The following is a 22293-nucleotide window of genomic DNA, read 5'->3' on the forward strand; positions in this document are numbered from 1 at the left end:
ATACACACACACACACACACACACACACACAACAATGATGCCTCAAAATACAACATGGAGCTTTTTAGTTCCAGTCTTTTTCTTGCAGCAGAGTCAATCTAAGTGCTGGTTGAAAACGGGAAAAATCTAGGAATTAAAGAAAACCAGTTTTCCCCTTCCAGATAATTCATGGGTTTCCAATATCATATCTACTAGCAAATAGCTATCGAAAATAATGTAAATTGTTTTTGAAACTTTCTCCTCTATGAGTTCTCGAAAGCTTAAAAATATACTAGGCCAGAAAATTACTTCCTAGTGATGTAAGTTCTTGTCTTAAGGTCAAAATATATATAGGAATGAACTGACAGCTTGCTTGTATAACCCCGTGCTAGAATTCAAAAGGACAAATCTGATTTTTTAAAAACCAACTTAATTTTAAAATCTACACTTGGCTGCTAATAATATACAATTAACTCCCTCTTAAAAACAAAGGAATTAAATTGTATGACATTGAGTTTCAATTCTGGTTTATAATTTAAACTGAAAAAGTCTTATTTACATAGTCAAAAAGGTATCAGGGAGCAGTTTAGATTTTTCCAAATATAATTTCTGAAATAAAAGCCTGATTATATTTTGTTTAAACAAGTTACATCTCCATATAATGATTGAGAGTTTCTGATCTTCCAATCAGTGGATACTCAAAAGTTTTCATTTGCACTATTTGAAAAGAAAGTCTTGGTATGCAAAGTAGATTTGCAACTAAACAAGACTATAGGTGAATAGCATAATCTGCTTTAGAAAAGAAGTTTCTTGGGAGCAGGGTCTAGTTTTGGTCATCTTTGTCACCTCTGTGGACATGCCATGCATAGCAGATACCCAGCAAATGTTTGCTCAACTGAAATACTTCATTAAATAGAATGTTTTGTGTGAAGATGGATGCTGCTAACCATAAATGAACCTTTTTTTTTCCTTAAAACATCTTTATTGGGGTATAATTGCTTTACAATGGTGTGTTAGTTTCTGCTTTATAACAAAGTGAATCAGCTATACATATACATACATCCCATATCTCCTCCCTCTTGCATCTCCCTCCCACCCTCCCTATCCCAACCCTCTAGTTGGTCACAAAGCACCTAGCTGATCTCCCTGTGATATGCAGCTGCTTCCCACTAGCTATCTGTTTTACATTTGATAGTGTATATATGCCCATGCTACTCTCACTTCCTCCCAGCTTACCCTTCCCCCTCACCATGTCTTCAAGTCCAATTTCTACATCTGCGTCTTTATTCCTGTCCTGCCCCTAGGTTCTTCAGAACCATTATTGTTTTTGTTTTTTTTTTAGATTCCATATATATGTGTTAGCATACAGTATTTGTTTTTCTCTGACTTACTTCACTCTGTATGACAGACTCTAGGTCCATCCACCTCACAGCAAATAACTCAGTTTCGTTTCTTTTTATGGCTGAGTAATATTCCATTGTATGTATGTGCCACATCTTTATCCATTCATCTGTCGATGGACACAGGTTGCTTCCATGTCCTGGCTGTTGTAAATAGTGCTGCAATGAACATTGTGGTACATGACACTTTTTGAATTATGGTTTTCTCAGGGTGACCCTCTTTTTATTGCATCAAGTTAAAAGTATTTACTTACTAGTTCTAGTTATTAAAAAAATTCACATTAAAATTCTACAATTTAGGGGCTTCCCTGGTGGCGCGGTGGTTGAGAGTCTGCCTGCCGATGCAGGGGAGGCAGGTTCGTGCCCCGGTCCAGGAAGATCCCACATGCCGCGGAGCGGCTGGGCCCGTGAGCCACGGCCGCTGAGCCTGCGCGTCCGGAGCCTGTGCTCCCCCCGCAATGGGAGAGGCCACAACAGTGAGAGGCCCGCGTACCGCAAAAAAAAAAAAAAAAATTCTATAATTTAGGTTTATCACTAGTCAGACTGACTCTCCTTAGATAATTATTTCTTTAAGTTTTAAAGAAGAGTATAAAATAAATTTCTAAAATGGATTCACTCATTTTTCTTGAAAGAAAAAAACATTTATGAAAAAACACTTTTCTTGTTGAAATAAAAGAGAACTGTCAGCTCTGTTAGAGCCAGTAATAAAGAGCCAATCCTTTCTAGATGTTGGTATCAAGTTGGCACTGTTTCATGGACTTACCTAAGGATTTTAACAATGCAAAAAGTGATTAAAAGATAGCTTATATTAGTTGGTTCTATTATTGAAGTATGGTCTGTTGGCTCAAATGTATGTCATCAATGGCAATGAAAAACCTAATTCACTCTGACACAGTTATAAATGGATGTGGACTTTTGTGGGCCCTGAAGTACAATATGATTAGACCTGCTCTTGGTCAAAATTAAATCTTATCAAAAAATTGGGGGGAAAATATAAAATCATTTTAACTGAAATACATTTTTTATATTTTATTTGAAATTTTGTATAAAGAACATATTCATTAGCACAGGATTAAATTTGCTCAAGTAACACATAAAGTCATTTTGGCTAGAGTTTATGAAATACAGGAAGGTTTTCAAGCAAATAATATTCATAAGACTGTACGACTTTGTTAGCATTCATTAAGACTGCTTTTATGCATTAAAAAAGTGGCTGTAAGCCAGCTTTCCATCTTACGTTAAAAATATAAGATACACATGAATACAACAGCTTATGTATATAATTCAAAATTCATTTCCTTGCTGTCAAGTGGCAAAAGAAATGGAAGGAAAATTTTTGAAAAGTTATACTATGTTCAATATTTGTAATTCCTGTTCATTATGACTAAACTATAGAAACTATAAATTTTTTCCAGTAAACTGTTATCCAGTTTTAACTGTTTAAACTGTTATTAGTTTTCTGTCTGTTCCTTTTATCTTTCATTCTTTTGACAACCACGTTAACAGCATTTCCATGATGCCATTTTTACCAGTCCACGATGTGACAGCTAAGCTTCACTACATTCTTCATAACACTAAGAAATCACAATTGCATAATGCAATTTAAACATGGTGAAAATGTAGGCTTTTCTAAAAGAGAAAATAGAAAGGTAAGAATGTCCTTGTAAGTCTATCTCATAATAAATTTCATGTGAATTAGCTTCCTATAAAATAAACAAATTTAAGTGAATAATGAAACAAAATGTAATTTAAAATATCTGACAATACTGCATGTATTGATGGTAATTTTTGCCATTCAGTCTAAAATGGAACAACGGAATAAGAACCTCAGAATTCTACGTTACAATTTTCCTTACAATGAGGCATTTTAACTTTAATAAAATACTTCAACACATGTTAAGAATAAAAGTCAACTAACATTCCTTCTTATAATACCTCATTAATAGCTAATAAATGGTTAGTTCAGTTAAAAACTCTACAGTGGCTAGATCATTGCTTTTATTTATTAAATTATACAGCAAAGAAACATTATCTCTATTAATTTATTGCCCAAGATTTTTGCATGATCCCATGTTAAGAATGAAACATCTTGGGGGAGTGACCAAGGTGGTGGAGTAGGAAGACCCTGAGCTCATCTCCTCTCACAGGCACACCAAAATTGCAACTATTTACCGAGCAATTATCCATGAGAGGGACCTGAAAACCATCAGAAAAGATTTCTCAAGAATATAAAGAAGATCTCTCTAAGAATATAAAGAAGGAACCACATGAAATGGGTAGGAGGGGCAAAGACATGGTATAATCAAGACCCAGACCCCCCAGGTGAGCAACCCGTAAATGTGAGAATAATTACAATTGCAGAGGTTCTCCCCAAGGAGTGAGGGGTCTGAGCCCTACATCAGGAGCTCCCCAGACCCAAGGTCCTACATAGCAAGATGAGCCCCCAGAACATTTGGCTTTGAAGGCCGGTGAGGCTTGATTTGGGGAGAGCCAGAAGACTATGAGAAATAGACTCCACTCTTTTTTTTTTTTGCGGTACGCGGGCCTCTCACTGTTGTGGCCTCTCCCGTTGCAGAGCACAGGCTCCGGAAGCGCAGGCTCAGCGGCCATGGCTCACGGGCCCAGCTGCTCTGCGGCATGTGGGATCTTCCCGGACCGGGGCACGAACCCGTGTCCCCTGTATCGGCAGGCGGACTCTCAACCACCGCGCCACCAGGGAAGCCCTAGACTCCACTCTTAAAGGGCACACACAAATCTCACATGCTTCAAGACCAAGGGCATAAGCAGTAATTTGAAGGCAGCCTGGGTCAGACCCACTTCTTGATCTTGGAGAGCCTCTGGGAGAGGAAGAAGGCAGCTGAAACTCACTGTAGGGACATGGATGCTGGCAGCAGCCATTTTTAGGGAGCTCATCCCACCACAAGTACACTGGTGCTGGTAAGTGCCATTTTGGAACCCTCCCTCTAGCTTATTAGTGCTGGGACCTAGTCCTGCCCACTAGCTGGTGGGCACCAGTCCTGGGACACCCCGGGCCAGGAAGCTAGCTGGGTGGGAACACAACCCCACCAACCAGTAGGCTGGCTGCTATAGGACCCCCCAAGGTTCCAGCCACCCTGGGACTTGGCACCATCCACCAGAGGACACAGGACCCAGCCCCACCCCCAAGTGCAAATCAAAACTACAATGAGATACTACCTCACACCTGTCAGAATGGCTATTGTCAAAAAGACAACAAATAAGTGTTGGCAAGGATGTGGAAAACAGGGAACCCTCATGCACTGTTGGTGGGAATGTAAACTGGTGCAGCCACTATGGAGAACAGTATGGAGATTCCTCAAAAAACTAAAAATAGAACTACCATACAATGCAGCAATTCTACTCCCGGGTATTTATCCAAAGAAAACAAAAACACTAATTAGAAAGGATATATGTACTTCTATGTTCATTGCAGCCTTATTTACAATAGCCAAGATATGGAAGCAACCCAAGTGCCCAACAATAGATGAATGGATAAAGAAGATGTGGTATATATTCACAATGGAATATTACTCAGCCATAAAAAAGAATGAAATCTTGCCACTTGTGACGACATGGATAGCCCTAGAGGTATTGTGCTAAGTGAAATAAGTCAGACAGAGAAAGACAAATACCATATGATTTCACTTACATGTGGAATTTAAAAAACAAATGAACAAACATAACCAAACAGAATCAATGTCATAGATACAGAGAACAAACAGGTGTTTACCAGAGGGGAGAAGGGTGGGGGGAGGAGGGAAATAAGTGAGGGACATTAAGAAGTACAAACTTGCAGTTACAAAATAAATGAAGAAAAAAAGAGAAACCTGACTGCACTTTTTTTTTTTAATCTGTGTTGTGACTTTAATTTCTTTTTTTTTTTGGTAATAAAAAGTTGACTTTTTAATTTGAATTTGTCTTTTTTATTTATTGGTCTGAAAGGCATTTCAAACATATTATAATAATATATTGGTGTAATTTAATTGGTGCAACATGCTTTATGGCTCCAATCAAAACTGGTTTTCATTCATTTGATTGGTTTGAGCCCAGGATAGCCTACAGGGAAAAAAAAAAGCTGGATAACCACCCAAAGTGTTTGTATTTTCATTGGAAACTGATTTTTGTTTTGTTTTATTGTTTCTGTTTCTATTTTTAAATTAAATAAACTGCCATGAACTGAAAAAAAAAAAGTCACGAGTATGCAATGTACAATGTGGGGAGTATAGTCAATAGTTATATAATATCTTTGTAGGGGGACAGATGACAACTAGTGGTGATCATTTTAAAATGTAGAGAAATATCGAATCACTATATTGTGTACCAGGAACTAACGTAGTGTTACAGGTCAATTATACTTCAAACACAAACAAACTCATTAAAAAAGAGATCATATTTGCAGCCAACAGAGGTGAGGGGTGGGAGGGAGGGAGGGTTAGATGAAGGCAGTCAAAAGTACAAAGTTCCAATTATAAAATAAATAAGTACTTGGGATGTAATGTACAATTTGATAAAGATAATTAACACTGCTGTATGTTATAAATGAAAGTTGTTAAAAGAGTAAATGCAAAGTGTTCTCATCAAAAGGAAAAAGACTTTTTTTTTCTATTTCTTTAATTTTGTGTCTATCTGAGATGATGGATGTTCACTAAACCTACTGTAGTAATCATTTCATGATGTATGTAGGTCAAATCATTATGTTGTACACCTTAAACTTATACAGTGCTATATGTCAATTATATCTCAATAAAAAAATGAAAAAATATTTTAAAAAATCTTACCTGCAAATAAAATATGTTGTCATAATACACACACAAAAATCAACTTTTGCTTTATTTGTGATTAGTGACTTACATGTAACAAATCCAAAAACATCTCAGTAAGACTGTTGTATGAATCTAGATAGAAATCTCTGCTGTCAATGTGGTTGTATGTTGAAATTTCTTAGAGTTAAACACCTTACTTTCTTTATTAGTTAAAAATCCATCAACTAATGATTTGTGGCTTTACGCCAAATTTCTTTTTTATGTACACTTCAAATGAATGATTGTGCCGAATGACAATAGACTTCATAAACTTGGCAAATGTACAAGTAAAGGCCAGAAACAAAAAAACCCACATTAATCCTATCTATAAAATATACGGTCCCTTAAAAACAAGTAAAAAGTTAATAGTTCCTTTGTATATAATGCAAAAGTAAAATCTGAAAGAAACTTGTTTTGTCACCACTTTAAAGTAACAAGACATAAATGTATTGTTTAAATAAAATACTGGTAAATAATTAATACTGTTCAATAACTTACTGTGTAAATAAAATAAACTCTTTAATAAAATAACCTGTTTAATTAAGAGTAATTATGCAAATCTATGCCATAGACCTCTTTACCCTAAGTGCAGGTCCACAGCACACTGAGATTTTTAAGGGAGTCAGATAGCATAACTATTCCTGTAAATGAAATTTACCTCTTAATTCTAAGAGGTAATTTAATTAAAGTAGAGAAGTGGCATTTGAACTGGGCCTTTATTTGTTCATTTGACAAATGCTGAAGTGCTTACTATGTGCTTACTAAGCACTTACTAAGTGCTTACTATGTTCAGGTAATATGCCAGGTACTAGGAAAACAAAGATGAAATGGATTCCCTCATTTTATTATGTGATAAAACTAAAAACTGTGTATGTATAGATACATGTGTGTGCTCAATTTACGTATGTATGCATAACTAAACATAGTATAAAGTAAGGAGAGCACCCTTGAAAAATGGGTGGATTTCAACAGAGAAGCATAAACCCCTTCAATGGCTCCCTGCAACCCTTTCAGAAAAATTTCAACTGCCAAAATATGGTCTCAAGTTTCCTCACGATTCAGCCTCTAACTAAATTCCTAGGTGAGTTCCTCTACAGCTTCTTTATCTATGCTACATGTTGGCTATTCTATCCTTTCTTATTTTTTTCCATTTCTTTTCTTTCATTCATCTATCCATACATTTACATATTAATTGAGAGCCCATTATATGCAAGGCAAGGTACAGATACACAACACTGAACAGGAAAAATAGGGTTCTAGCCCTTGTGGAGTTACATTCTATAGAATGATAAAGATATTGAACTAATTAGACAACTGTTAATTGCATTTAATATATGCTACAAGGAAAAAATACAAGAGTCTTGAGTATATAATGAGAGCTTTAGTCCTTTTTTCCTTTTAGGTATTTGACTTCATGTGTAGTAACAAATATGCTACATGCCTTGGCAAAACACATACATGACAGAGGATGCTAGATAAGTTCTTAAAACATTCAGGGGCCTGTCATGATAGTGAAACTTCTAAGAGTCCAGTAGTCTGGGGCATGTCACAATATTTCTATCAACGTGAAGGACAAGTTGCTTCATCTTGTACACTCTACCACTGAGAGACACATGGGCCACTTTAGATTCAGGAGGCAATATGTAGTCTATTCAAATGTTCTAGTTGGAATAATTGACTGAGTAACTCATAGTTCTGAGTGGATCCCAGAGCTTCCATGCAAGCTGATTTTGGGCCATATGACCGAGAAGATCCAGTGGTAGCAAAAATTTTTTTTAAATGTCATGGCAACACTCTTAGGGTTTTGGAAAAAAGCCTGTCCTCTACTATTGATAAATATTAGCCTTTTGAGAAACAGTTCTGGGTTTGCTACTGGGCTTCATGACTAAATACCTGACCATGGGATACCACGTAACCATGTGACATGAGCTGTCCTTGGTGAGCTGTTCAGTGTGGTACAAAAAAGAAAAAAGAGGATACAGAAAGTAAGAAAAATTGGAACTAAGCAATCATGCTCATAGCTGACGTCCAGGTGAAAGCAATACTAAATCTGAAATCACTTTACAAACACTTTCAGGTCAGTAAAAGTTATTAGCTTGGCCTTCTTTCAATTTCTGAGACATGCTATGTAAACTCTCTTCTTCTTAAGGACTTCACACATACTGTTTCCACTAGTGATGAGGCTCTTCCCCTGCTTTTCACAGGGCTGGTTCCTTCTTATCTTTCAGGTCTCAGCTTAAATATCACCACCTGGAATAGGTTTCCCTGACCACACTGTCTAAAGCTCTGCTCTTACTCCACACTGTTATCATCTAGCATGGTGCCTTGCTTTTACCTTTTGTGTCATGTATTACAATTTTTCATTATACATTTTTCTGTTTACTTGAATATTGTGTATCTCTTCCATTAGATGGTAAGTCCTACAAGAAGGCAAGAATAATGTCTGTTTTTCTCACCACCGTATACCTAGCAGCAAGCACAATGTCTTAAACACAGTAACATTCATTAAAATTTGTGGAATTAATAAGTACAATTACTTGGAGTTTCATCCCTCAGAGGTGGTATTTAACCTTCTCCTCCTATGAACCCAATACACAACATTTTGCACTGTTCTTTTTTGCACACTGATGGTGATTTTGCAGACTTACCATAGAAATTCAAGTGCCTAAAGCCAGAAGATGTTAATTGGGGAGTTACTCTTTGGCATTCCTTCCTAAAACTCAGACTGTCAGTCTCTATAAATACTATACTACAAGTTAGGGCATAATTCAACATTTAACAAAGAAAGTTCATCATTTCCTATGGGTGATTTTGGCCTGTTGTTAATTTTGATAAGTGTCAGAGGTGGCTTAAAACATGGAAATAGGAATAAACTAAGAAATATGGTATATTTTTATTATAAAATTTCTGACTTGAAAAATTAGCTTAGGAAGTGAGATGAAAGAAGAGGAGATATAGCTCTGTCTTACTTTTAGGCAGTTACCGAAGAAATCTCAACTAAACCTCTTTGGTAGTAAAAATGAAGCTTTTACTACTTTCCTAAATTTTCAGTTATGATTTTTTAACCTAAGTCTATTACATGATTGTCATATTTACACTGAAGAATAAGAAAAATGCAAAGCAAAAAAATAACTCCTTAAGAATGTACTCATATTAGGATACTTCTTTCCCTTAGTCATCCACTAAATTGCATATTACTAAGAAATTCCTAGAAAAATTTGACATCTTCAGTACATGAGAAACATTGAATCCATCATAGAGACATACCCATCTCCCTAGCTGTTTCCACATGCAAGGCCTGGATTGGCTCTTTTTCTCTCCAGACATTTTCTCCTGTTCTTTTCTGAAGATTACATCATGGGTTTCCTGGGCCTCTGTGGTAGGGAGAAGAGGATAAAGGAAAAGGATGACAGTTTGGAACTATCAAATGTCAAGAAAAATAAACAAGTTACTCAGCAACAAAAACCATATTATGTAACTAGTATCTTCATTCCTCTATCATCATGGATTCCAACATCAGTACTAACTGATCATTTAAAGTCACTGTCATGATAAGCATCTTTATAACATTTACCTACTTTGTCTGGTTAAAAAAAGTTCATGTTTTGATTAGGAAATTAATTGTAATAGCAGTATAATTCTCTTTAGAATATTAAACAATAGAGTTTCATTTTGAAAGTTAGTATTAAGCTTCATCTTAGTTTACTATTGTGGTTTTTTTTTTTTTTTTTTTTTATGTGGTATGCGGGCCTCTCACTGTTGTGGCCTCTCCCGTTGTGGAGCACAGGCTCCGGACGCGCAGGCCCAGTGGCCATGGCTCACGGGCCCAGCCGTTCTGTGGCATGTGGGATCTTCCCGGACCGGGGCACGAACCCGCGTCCCCTGCATCGGCAGGTGGACCCTCAACCACTGCGCCACCAGGGAAGCCCTACTATTGTGTTTTAATACTGATTTACCTGTAATGATGTTGTGTCAACTCATAGAAATAAGTAATAATTTGTATAGTGCTTCCCAGTTTAAAGGTGCTATCACATGCATTTTCTTATCTTTATCTCAACAATTATAATAGTGAAGTATTACAGGGAACAATATTCAATATCTTATAATAACCTATAATGGAAAATAATCTGAAAAAAATATATATATGTGTGTATATATATATAACTGAATCACTTTCCTGTACACCCAAAACTAACACAATATTGTAAATCAATGATACTTTAATTATAAATAAATAGTAACAATAGAAAAGAATAATGAAGTACTAGATATATCAACTAAGTACAAGAATAGATGTCATTTGCAATTCATGATTTTGTGAGTTTAAAAAAAATAGTTCTTGATCATACATGAAGTTTTGTATTTGGGAAAATAAACCTACACACACTGAGGCAAGATGTATACCAAAACTCCCCTAAGTTTAATGTACATGTCTTTTTAAATTCATTTATTAATTTCTATTCCTTTTCTTGAAATGGTTTTTAATAAAAACTTTACAGATAACATTACTCCTACTGATTTTTCTTCAGAATTCATAAAAAGACATTGATATTGTGACTTCTTGACTAGTATTATATTTCCCTTCTCCTATTTCTTTGTAAGTTCTTTGATTTTAAATTTTAGGAGTGATTAAGGTTGAGGTTTGGTATACTATAAGTATATATTTAGTCACAATGGTAATATTATAATGAAGCACTTAAAATTGAGCACTTAATTATTTTAATGGAGGAAATAAACTTGTTGTTTTTGTAACAATAGCACATGGTAAAAACATGTTTAGTACTATTTACACTCTATCTTGCATAATGTTACCATAGTAAAATGGACTTCAATCCAAATAATGGAGTAAATAAATGACACATCATAGTGATAAAAGTGGAATAATACAGAGCAAATATGAAAACAGATTATAAGGTCATCTACAACTCTGCACAAAGGTAATTACAGTTGACCCTTGAAAAATAAGTTATTTTTTTTGCAGTTTATTGATTTTATTTGAATTTTATTTTATTTTTTATACAGCAGGTTCTTATTAGTTATCTATTTTATACATATTAGTGTATAGATATCAATCTCAACCTCCCAATTCATCCCACCACCCCACCCCGCTTTCCCCCCTTGGTGTCCATACGTTTTTTCTCAACATCTGTGTCTCTATTTCAGCCTGCAAACAGGTTCATCCGTACCATTTTACAACAAGAGTTTAAACTGTACAGGTCCACTTATACACAAATTCTTTTTTCAATAGTAAATACTACAGTACTGTGATCCAGGTTTGGCTGAATCCCCAGATGCTGAACCACAGAAAAGGAGGAATTGGAACCAGGGATATGGAGGGCTTACTGTAAATTATACTCAGATTTTTGACTGTGTGGAGGGTCAGCTCCCCAAATTCTCATGTTGTTCAAGAGTCAACTGTACTAGGTCTGTCATTAAAACCACCAGCGCCCTCAACACATACATTAGGTTTTTCATTGTAGAAAGTCTGGAACAACCAGAGTAATATAAAGAATGTATATTTATAGGTCTTAATTATCTCTAGTAGTTCTATCATATGGAGATAACCATTGTTAACATTTTAGTTTATACCATCCCAGTCTAATACTTATATATATAATTATATTTATATTATGTACAATTTGTTTTGTATATGATGAAATAAAATTCATTTTTTATGGCAAGATGAGAAAAGTTTAAACATAAAATTTTTCTTTGCCTGGTTGGGCTTCCTCCCTCCCCTTTAGCATGTGTTGTGAATTTGTGTTAGCCAGACCTCCTTAGGAGATAATGTTCCTTCTTAACCTCACAAACAGTCACAACTCCTTCAGAAAGAAAATAACCTTCCTTCTTAATATTGTAAGGGGCCATGATAACCCATGACCACTACTCGCTTTGTATGTGTAGATCTGGATTGTGTAAACTGTCAATGATACATTATTTGACGTATCACACCTTGTCTCAAAAACTTATATAACTGTGCATTGAACTCTAATAAGTGGAACAGTTCTCAGAGCTTCCTGAAAGACTATCTCCTGGGTTATAATCCTCAGGTTGGCTTGAATAAAATTTTCCATTTCTTTCTTAGATCAACTATTGAATAATTTTTTGTCAACATATATATATGTTAATGCAAGTTCATGTGCTCAATGCATAGTGAGGCCAAACAAACTGAAACTTCGGAGTGTGGAGCAGAGAAAGGTTTACTGCAAGGCCACGCAAGGAGATGAGGTGGCTCAGGCCCTAAAAAGCCCTGAGCTCCCCAAAGGGTTTCTGCAAAGCACTTTTAAAAGCCAGGTGAGGGAGGGGGGGTTGCAGGGTATGTGATCAGCTTATGCATAGTTCTCTGATTGGCTGACGATGAGGTAGCAGGGTGGTGTCACAAGGGTTAACATTATCAGTCCTTAAGCTCCAGGAGGCCTGGGGCTATGTGCTCAAGGTCAAGTAGTTTCTTCCATTTGGTGAGGGGGGTGGGGGGATGTTCACATCTGGAAAACAACTCAGGAAATTTGCATCAAATACTACTATCTAGGTACTTCATAGAGGAGCTAAAGCAGAGGATATGGGGGAAGGCCTGTCCTGGGAAGGCCCCATGGGGTCCTTCTCGATTACATATATAATTGTCTTGTATGCTGTTTTGGTACTTGTTTTTGTCATTATATATCTACCTTTTCCTCCATCATCAAATAGTCTTCTAAAATATGAAAGGAATGATTTTGGGGAGATTAAATTTTAAGCGAGTTATGGTTGCTTAAAAATCAATCTCTAAGAAAATTATTATGCATAAGAGTTGGCTAATTAACAAATAAATATATCCATGTTTTTATTAACATATACTTTAAAAAACTTCTTATATTACAAAAATTTTATTTTGTTCTTCGTGTTACTTAGAAAATAAAATTCTCCTATAAATATACTTCCTCCTAAGCATTTGCTACATATTCTCCTAGTTACAATGAGCTTTTAAATGACTAAACAGTATTTTATCATATAGATTTACTGTAATTTAATCAATCCCCAAAGTTGGGCATTTAAGCTATTTAAAATATTTCATTATTAGTAAGTGTATTTTGCAGATCCCTGAACATAAATCTTTGAATTCTTCAACAAAATCATGCTAAATTCATCATATCCTATTCTTATAAACATATCATTATTAAAGTCACATGAATTTCAATTCTCCTTTGAACCTCAGCTTCCTTATCAGCAAAATAAGGGTATTGGGTCACAGTCCTAGTATGCTCTAACTATAAAAAATTCAAGTTCTAAACATAGCAGATCTTTAATAATTGGGTGAAACAATTTGTGAACTCTTAGAAGAAACATGAGACATATAATTCACACCTTTCAAATGAAGGTAGTGTGTGTGTGTGTGTGTGTGTGTGTGTGTGTGTGTGTCTGTGTGTGTGTGTGTGTGTTGGAAGGGGACACACCGAATCATATAGGATGTTATCTTCCTGGAACATCAATTTCACTTCAAGATTTGGGAATAAAGTTTGCTGTTGCTGTTGTTTTTCCTGTTAAATATATTAGAGTGAAATACAAAAATCACACTAATTTTTAAGATAAAAATAAATTCTTTGAAAAAAATGTCATATTTCTGAGTGTGTCCTTTAAGCTCTGCCCCAGAAGTCAGGATTTATTTCCCACTTTTATCAGGAAAGGATGCAAGGCTCTGATTAATAGAATAGGAAGACGACTTATCAGTGAACTCAAACCATTTCAGAACTGACTACATTTTAAGAGTAATTAGGACATTTGAAGTTGTCTTTGGCCCTGGAATCTAAACACAAATTCACTCCACTGACTCATTTGAGAACTTGTCAATATGTTAAGGTTTGTTTGACTTTACTAAATCAAACCTGTCCATCTTGCTTTTCTATAATTTTATGAAACTTCTAGCTCATTTCTTTTAAAACCAGAAGGCCAAAGTCCATACAGCAGGTGTAGCCTTTCTAAACGTGCCCATAGGAGTATCGACCACTGAATATAATTTATATTTCTCATTCACTGCTTTATAATTTTGCATCCAGTGGATGGTTTTTACTCTCACAATCATCAACCCTACTTCAAATGTTCTACATATGTTTACATTAAACATTGAGTTTGCTTTAAAAAAAAAAGTTTCTAAAAGACTTCAAGGATTAAGTAAAAAGAAACAAAAGCAGCTGGATTTTTTCTAACACAGAGGTTGAAAGAAAATCTGATACATGAAAATTTGAATTACAGCATTTCAAAATCCAAATGGACTAGAAAGCCAGTTTTTCTTATAAAAATTATTTGTAGCAAGGCAAATAGCTATTAAGAGCAAACCTTGCCAGGGACTTGGTTTTTTAACTCCAAAACTAACACGCAACGTTCATAGGACACCAAATGACGTGCAAAGCAAGGTACACTCGATGTAGAAAATCTAAAAAATACCTCTGTACTTCTACTCCCTATATGGAGAGAGCAAATAACTTTTCCTTTCCTTTCCTTTTTCTTCCTTTAATCCATTTATTAAATTTTTTAAATTAACTTTTTGAAAGCATCTGCTTAGTGGCCGAAATTGGCACGCAGGTACAAAAGCTTGAAGTCACCAATACGGTCCGACTGGGCCTCATTCCGCCAAGGGTGTCTCTGGACGGCCTCATCCCTCCAACTAAGAAAATACAGGGAACAAGCTCTCAGAACGCCAAGGGACTAACTGCTTAAGAGGATCTTCACTCTCGGTTAAACTTTCCTCCAGGAGCATTCTGGGACTGGCTCCTTTCCAGAACAGCTGAGGACGGGTGCTCTGGGCAGGGTATTCAGGCCAGACCCTGGCTCTGGGAGTGACCTTAGGACCCCTCCCCCCTCGGTCCCCAGTAGACCAGAAACTAAAATAAAAAGTGTAATACAGCAACCTGAGGTAACTGCAAATGAGTCTGCAGCATCTTCTCGGGCGCTTAGAAACTCGCTTACGAGAGGAAGTCAGGGACCAAGCTGCCAGCCTCAGCCTCGTCAGGGACCACACACCAGCCGACCGCGGTCTGACCCGGAAGTGCTCGGCGGCGGCCTCCACGGCGGGGGCAGGGGCGCGGCCAAACCGGCGCTCACGCGCGCGCTCCCCGGGAACTCCCGCGGGTGGCTCGGCGCTCTCCCGGAGGCGCTCCCGAGCCGCCGCGGACGCCGCCAACATGGCCGAGACGAGCGAGGAGGTGGCGGTGCTGGTGCAGCGGGTGGTGAAGGACATCACCAACGCCTTCAGGAGGAACCCGCACATGTGAGTCGCGCGCCGGCGGTGCCCCCGCCTCCGCCGCCTCCGGGGGTCGTCGGGGGCGGGAGGGGGCGGGGCCAAGCCTCGAGCCGACCTCGGAGTGCAGGTCTTGACCCGCTGCGCTGCTCACAAGAGCCGACGGAGCTGGGTCGGGGCCCGATAGTTGTCGGCCGCCGCGGGGCCAGCTTTCCGCTACCGGAACAAGCTCTCGGGCGAGTCCTTAGAAGTGACCTCCCTCCCACCCCTTTCCCAGGAGTTCACGAAACTCGAAAGACTTCACCCGTGTGTCCACGTCCCACATCCGTTTAAGGTACACGGTGTGGGTCTGTATGTGCTTTGTTAACACAACTCTTTTGAGGTTCATCCCGGACCTTGGTAAGAAGGGGTTACTGATCATCTTATTCTCCATGGGCCAAAACCCCCTTAGTTTACTAGCCGAAGGTAGCTTGAGGCTGCTTTTGACTTTCGCCTCACCTGTCCCAAAATTGTAGAGGAACTTCGATGAAACATTTTGTTTTGAAGGTGAACAGGGCATTCTCAAGAGAGTAGCTTCTGTAGACACAGGTTGGGTCTGGTGGGAAGCAGATGAAACCTCGACACTTTTTAGCATTAGCTGATTCATAGTTACAGGGAGCATATTAATTGTTTTTTTATTCAAACGCTGCTGCCCTCTTTAAGTAGGACACCACAGAACTGACACATGTATGTTTCCCTCCTTCCTTTCCATTTTACTTGGAGTACTCCGGGAAGATCCGGTAAGAGACTGTATTCTGTCTGATACTTCTGCTTTTATGTAACGAAAAAGAAGCTATTAAAGAAGAGATATATCTACACATTGTACAAAAGAGTAAGGAAGAAGCAAGAGTGTAGCTATTTTCCTATCCATCCTCCCTTCATCCCTCCTTGCCTCAAGAGAAAGAAACATGGAATCCAGTTTTACATTGTTTTCACTTTACCTAATTGCTTATGGAGTTTTGTTTTTTTAAAAAATATTTTATTCTTTAAACTGGAACGCATGAATTATTCTTTTTAAGCATTCTAACTCCTTAAGCTTTTCCGCTGAAAAGAGGTGCCAAACCTTCATCTAAATGAAGTGTTCTTTTCCTTCAAGGTGATGCCCTCAGATGTCTTGCTCCCTCGTGGCACACAGTTGGAGACCTGCAACTGTGCCTCATTAAAAACAAGACACTGCTGGCCTCAAAACACACCTGCCACCTCTGACAGCGTCCACTTCCTTTCCCCTTGTGACTGCTGCCTTTTTCAGAATGAGAGTGTTTGGAATGATTTCCTGGCAGTAACCATAGTGGGCACTGGGCCTTCTAAAGAATGCTTTGATGCCTTGTTGTATATCAGTCTTTCAGTCCCCTTTTGAGAATGAGAGCTTTAGTGCAAATAAGAGACATTCTCAAAAAAAAAAAAAAGTTGGACAAATGAAATGACTATTTTCTCATCATTTGGGGTTATTTTTCTTAAAGAAATTGAGGAGGTTAGAAAGAAGTCTAATAAGTACAGTAATCATCTTAGTTTGTCTTCTTTGAAGTAGACTAGAAAAGCATCAGTATTTCATATTTGAAAAAACTTGAGTTTGAGTGTTCATTGGCCTGGCAGGTTGACACAGTGCAGTTTGGAACACATCCCAGTTCTTCTGGATCATATTTATTGAAACTCATAAAGGACTTTAATGCCCCCCCAATCGCATTTTTTATGAGATCTCATCAATGTGCTCTGTGCCAGTGCATAACTTATAATTATTAATAAACATTTGGGTCATTCAGTATTTTTTAAAGTTTGAAATAATTTGAGCATTTGAAAAAATATGAAATAATGATATAGATCTGAAAATTTTAAATAGTTTAACTCATTGTTTAATATTAATCTTCAGCTATATTTTAGTACATATTCCCTACAGTAGCAATATCTCCAGTAATATTACAATGCGTCTTTTAAAATGTCTTATAATTTGGACTTTTCAAAATTGCTCATACTTCCTCCCCTCATCTAACCCTTTTACTTCCAAAATACATATGCTCTATTTCTAGTTAAAAGAAAAAGGCATCATTTACCTTCAAAGTTAGTACCTAATTACACTTTTCAGTATTATAAAAGAAAGTTTTTTATTCTTTTTGTTTTCCTCTTTTCTACAAATACAAGATAGATCATAATTTTATTAGCCAGCATCTACTACAGTAAATATATTGACTTTGTCTCTGGAAATTTCTAGCCAGTAGGAGTTGAAGATATAATGGGTGAAATGTGGATTTTGTTACTGGTGGGTATGGATAGGTTACCCTTTCTCAGCCTGTTTCTGCTTTCTCTCTCTCTTTTTTTTTAAATTAATTAATTTAATTTATTTATTTTTGACTGCGTTGGGTCTTCATTGCTGCGCGCAGGCTTTCTCTAGTTGTGGTGAGCGGGGGCTATTCTTTGTTGCAGTGCGCGGGCTTCTCATTGCGGTGGCTTCTCTTGTTGCAGAGCATGGGCTCTAGAGGCTGATGAAAACATAGGAAAATCACCTCACACAGTGTCTTGCACTTAGTTGCCACTAGGTAAATAGTAGACTTAACCTGAATCCCTGTGTTCCTTAGGAAATATATTGGCCAACTGAATGATGAATGTGAAGCACTTTATAAACTGAAAAATACCATGCAAATGTTGTTTGTGTGGTTGACTCCTAGAGAATACTTTGGAAAAATAACTGAAGGCTTGACCCAGCGACAGGTATTAGCTTAATGTACAGATGCTGTGCTAGTGTGGAGGACAGCTGTTTACAGTGTAATTAGGGTCATGTCAAAGTTCTCTTATCCAGAAAGTTATTATTTTTTATTACTCTGTAATATTTATTGAACTCTCACTGTTTATGTAGCTACCATCTTCACAGTATGGAATAGGAAGAAGTATAAAATACAGTTCTTGTACTCAAGGCCCTCAGAAATATCTGTGATGTTGAAAATGTTCTTTATCTGTCCTGTCCAAATGGTAACCACTAGCCATATATAGCTATTGAGTGCTTGAAATGTGGCTAGTGTGAAAGAAGATCTAAATTTGAAGTTTTATTTAATTTTAATTGATTTATACATAATGGACACATATGCCTGGTGACCACTGTATTGCACAGTGCAGGTCTAGGTGGAGACCTAAGACTTGTATGTATGAACAGTGCATTTACCCTGCAAAGCCGTTTATAATAAGGGCTGGACTAGCAGTATGGTAAGCAAGTCGTACGTGAGTCTATTAGTAGTTGAAAGGGAAGCTGGGTATGTCTGGGCTAGTGCTTTTAGGGGAGGTGGGTTTTTGAGTGGCACTTTGAAGGCAAGGTAGGATTTACAGTCTTGGAGACCTCTACAAGAAGCAGTGAATGGACTAAATTCACAAAATGTGATTGAAAAGATAAAGTAGGGACAGATTATGGAAGTCCTTGACTATCTGACTTAATTTCATTCATTCCATCAGTGCATTCAGCAAAAGAATGTTTCTATTTGATAGATACAATGCTGGTCTCTAGGTATATGGGGCTAGGATTGGGGTATAGATTGATGAACACACCACACTTGGTCCCTGCCCAGTGGAACTTTAAACAAATCAACACACAAATTATGAAAAGAGCCCCAAAGGATAAGGATAGTTTGAAAGAATAATAACAGAGAGGACTAATTTAGGATGGAAGGTCAAGATAGTTTTCCTGAGGAAATAGCAATTAAATTGAGACATGAGGCTTGGATAAGAGTTGGCTCAGGGAAAATATACTTCTTAGGCAGTGGATAGGCCCCAGTGAGAATTTTTGAGTAAGGCAGTAGTAATGAAAGGCAGTTTCAGATCGTCTGCAAGTTGAACTGAAGAATAGGAAAGCATAGAATCTTAATTGACTTCTTACACTTGATTTTTATCTATTTATTTGAACAATAGTATACTTGTAAAAGTTTGGGTTTGCAGTCTCACAGTACTGGATTTGAACCTTGGCTTGTTATTTACTAGCTAAGTAGTCTCAGACAAGACTTTTTCCTCATCTATAAAATGGAATTAAAATTCCTACTTTATAAGATTAATGTGTGGAATAAATGAAATAGTGTATGTAAAACCTAAAACAGAGCATTGCATATAATAAACACTCAGTAAACAATAGTAATTTGTGTATCTGTTTTCTAAATAGGGTCAGTAATATAATTTCAGTGATAGTAATCTTTAGAATTGAGAAAGCTTATGAGGTCTCTAAAATTTCTTAATCACCAGTAAAGTTTTAGTTAACAATATGCAAGGGTCAGTTCTTTTAGATACTTTTCTAACTTTTTGGTCATTCTGGAAAGAATTCCAGTTTGAAGGAAAAAAATAACTGTTAGATTAAAAAGATTTGTACCATTTGCCGAATCTTGGGCTGTTTTCTCTTCAGTCACTCCACATTACAGGGTTCAGTTTTAATATTTGGGGACCATCCTTACCTCCCCGACAGGAAGCTGGTCAATATTACTTTTGTAAATAAGTGGACCGACTCCAGTTAGACTGGTATTTCTGAAAAGTACAGACGAGAGAAGCTGTCTAAACATGAGGAACAAGGTCAGTATCAGTGCTGTATGAACCTTGAACTTCATCTAGAAGTTAGTGGATCCCCATTGTGAAGTGAAGCGCTAAGGGAGATATACCATGCTGTGGATGATCTTTTTAAGTAAATATGTAGGTTCATTCCATGTTGCTATTCCTTTGGAGCAGCCTTCAAAGGTAACCTACAAAGTGAGCACTGTGGTTTCTCGTTGAAAAGATTGGAACTTGATCGCTGTCTCAAATCTTCATGTTTGTAAAAACCCATGACCTTGTTAATGCTGATATTTACTTGAGTATCCTGGTTAAGCACCAGGAATCTAAATTTGCCAGAAACCTAAAAATAAAGAAGAATGGAATGTGGTGGTAGTGAAAGAGTCAGAAATTTCTCTTATGAGACTATTTCATAAGGAAATAACTGGAGATGTATTTGATGTTTATAGCACATTCATTGTACCCATGAATGATACAAAAATTATATAAGAAAATGTTTAATGTGAATTGTTAAATTAAAAAAAAAAAGAATTATAGGGGCTTCCCTGGCAGTCCAGTGGTTAAGATTGCGTGCTTCTAGCACAGGGGGCACGGGTTCCATCCCTGGTCGGGAAACTAAGATCCTACATGCCATGGGGCACAGCCAAATAAATAAATAAATAAAATTTTAAAAAGGATTATAGAAGAGTATGTCCAACATAATCCCACTTTTGTAAACTACTTAGAAAAAAAAGATGCATACCCAACATTAGTGGTGGTAGAGGGATGACAAATGACTTTTAGTTTTTTTTCCCTGAATTTTCCAACTTTGGGTATGAAATTAGAATTTAAATAGCCAGAAATCTTGCTAGAACTCTAAAAGGAGTTAATCTAAAGCCTGCTTGCTTTCACTGATGTCTTTATTTTCATTAGTGTCAAGGGTTTTGGGCTAAATAGTAGGAGATCCAGATTTTGAATTAAGCCACTAGCACTATGACCTTGAGTAATCACCTTAACCTCAGTGGATCTCAGTTCCCTCATCTGACAAAATGAGAGACTGGAGGAATGAAGTCCCTTCCAATTTCAAAATGATTCTGGAATTCTGTTCTAAATTGTCTGAAAAAAAGTGGACTATGACCTAAGGGACTAGGCATAGGAGAAATCTGAAGTCAAACACACTGTTATTTGGAATCTTACTGACCTACCTTTATGAAGTACATGTTATATTTTTAGGAAGCAGCAAAGCATTGTATCTTAGGGTCAAATAACTCGACAAAGGCTTAACTTTCTTCGCTTTAGCTTCCCATTATCTGTTAACCAAGGAACTTTTCTGGTTGACCGCAGGCTCTTAACTGAATTAATGGTAATATACTTCATCTCTGCCTGGTACTTTGTAGCTTACCACGGTCTTTACATTGTATTATTTGCTTTTCATGACTGGCAGGGAAGGCATTGTCATTTCTGCATTTCAGATGAGGATACTGATGGCAAGTGCCTAGTCAAATTCACATTGATCATTGGTAGAACAGAGACTAACTAGAACCCTGGACCTTAGAAGGTTGAGTGCTTTTGTCTCTACATCCTCCTACCTCTCTTTTAATGTTTCTTTTTTTTTCATAGTGCTTCATATTCCCTGATATGACCATTTTCATTCTCTTTACATGAGAATAGCTTTTGGGTTTCTCAGTCATAAAATTTGAAAGCTGGATGAGACCTAGCAGCCCATTTCCCTTATTTAGAAATGTAATGCAATTCCTCTGTTTTACAAATGAAGAAATTGAGGTCTACAGAGGCCAAGTGGCAGGAGATAGAGATATCGATACATATATAGAGAGATAATCTATATCATATTGACAAAGCTAGGATTTGGACCCACTGCATTAGAAGGAAATCAGAGGTAATGTTCTTTTGGAGAGTCAAGAAGTGATATTCTTTGAAAACTATTTGAATATTATCACTGAAGTGCATTGATAATCAGCGTTCCCTTAGCAGTTATTGAGCACCTGCTATATCCAAGGCATTCTTGTTTTTTAAAATTATTTCTTGGAAGGATAATAGCCAACTAACGCAGTGTGTTTTTATTTGTGCAGATGGTTCTGTACTTTCATTTAGGTACCAGATTATTAGTTGGGCATTTTATGTGTGGTGTAAATAGTGAGCAAGGCAGGTTTTTACATTGTGAATTTAAGTAAAAAGTCCTCCCCCCACAATGGACTATACTCAGAAGCTAGGATTCTTTTATTCTTGTTACTCTAACATTCATATTGTTGACTTTTGCAGTTCTTTGTAGTGTTGTAGGTGGTTGTTAGATCTCAGAAAACAGACTTTCTTGAAATAATTACACTGAGTTTATTAT

At 37.0% G+C, this 22293-nt stretch overlaps 2 protein-coding genes across 6 annotated transcripts in view; one reads left to right on the plus strand and one right to left on the minus strand.

Moving 5' to 3' along the window:
• The window catches only part of CFAP95 (cilia and flagella associated protein 95), a 193403-nt gene extending 178197 nt beyond the window's left edge, over positions 1–15206 (minus strand). For all 4 annotated transcript variants that reach the window (XR_009541583.1, XR_009541585.1, XR_009541582.1 and 1 more), the window contains exons 1-2: positions 15082–15206; positions 9467–9573 (exon numbers count right to left, since the gene is read on the minus strand). The gene's annotated coding sequence lies outside the window, so the exon portion shown is untranslated. The remainder of the gene's footprint in view (positions 1–9466; positions 9574–15081) is intronic.
• Positions 15207–15311: 105 nt separating this feature from the next.
• The window catches only part of PTAR1 (protein prenyltransferase alpha subunit repeat containing 1), a 39942-nt gene continuing 32960 nt past the window's right edge, over positions 15312–22293 (plus strand). For both annotated transcript variants that reach the window (XM_060153450.1, XM_060153452.1), the window contains exon 1: positions 15312–15440. In XM_060153450.1, the coding sequence (XP_060009433.1) occupies positions 15355–15440 (86 nt within the window). In that variant the 5' untranslated portion in view covers positions 15312–15354. The remainder of the gene's footprint in view (positions 15441–22293) is intronic.

Source organism: Lagenorhynchus albirostris, chromosome 7, assembly GCF_949774975.1.
Source record: "Lagenorhynchus albirostris chromosome 7, mLagAlb1.1, whole genome shotgun sequence".
Taxonomy (NCBI): Eukaryota; Metazoa; Chordata; class Mammalia; order Artiodactyla; family Delphinidae; genus Lagenorhynchus; species Lagenorhynchus albirostris.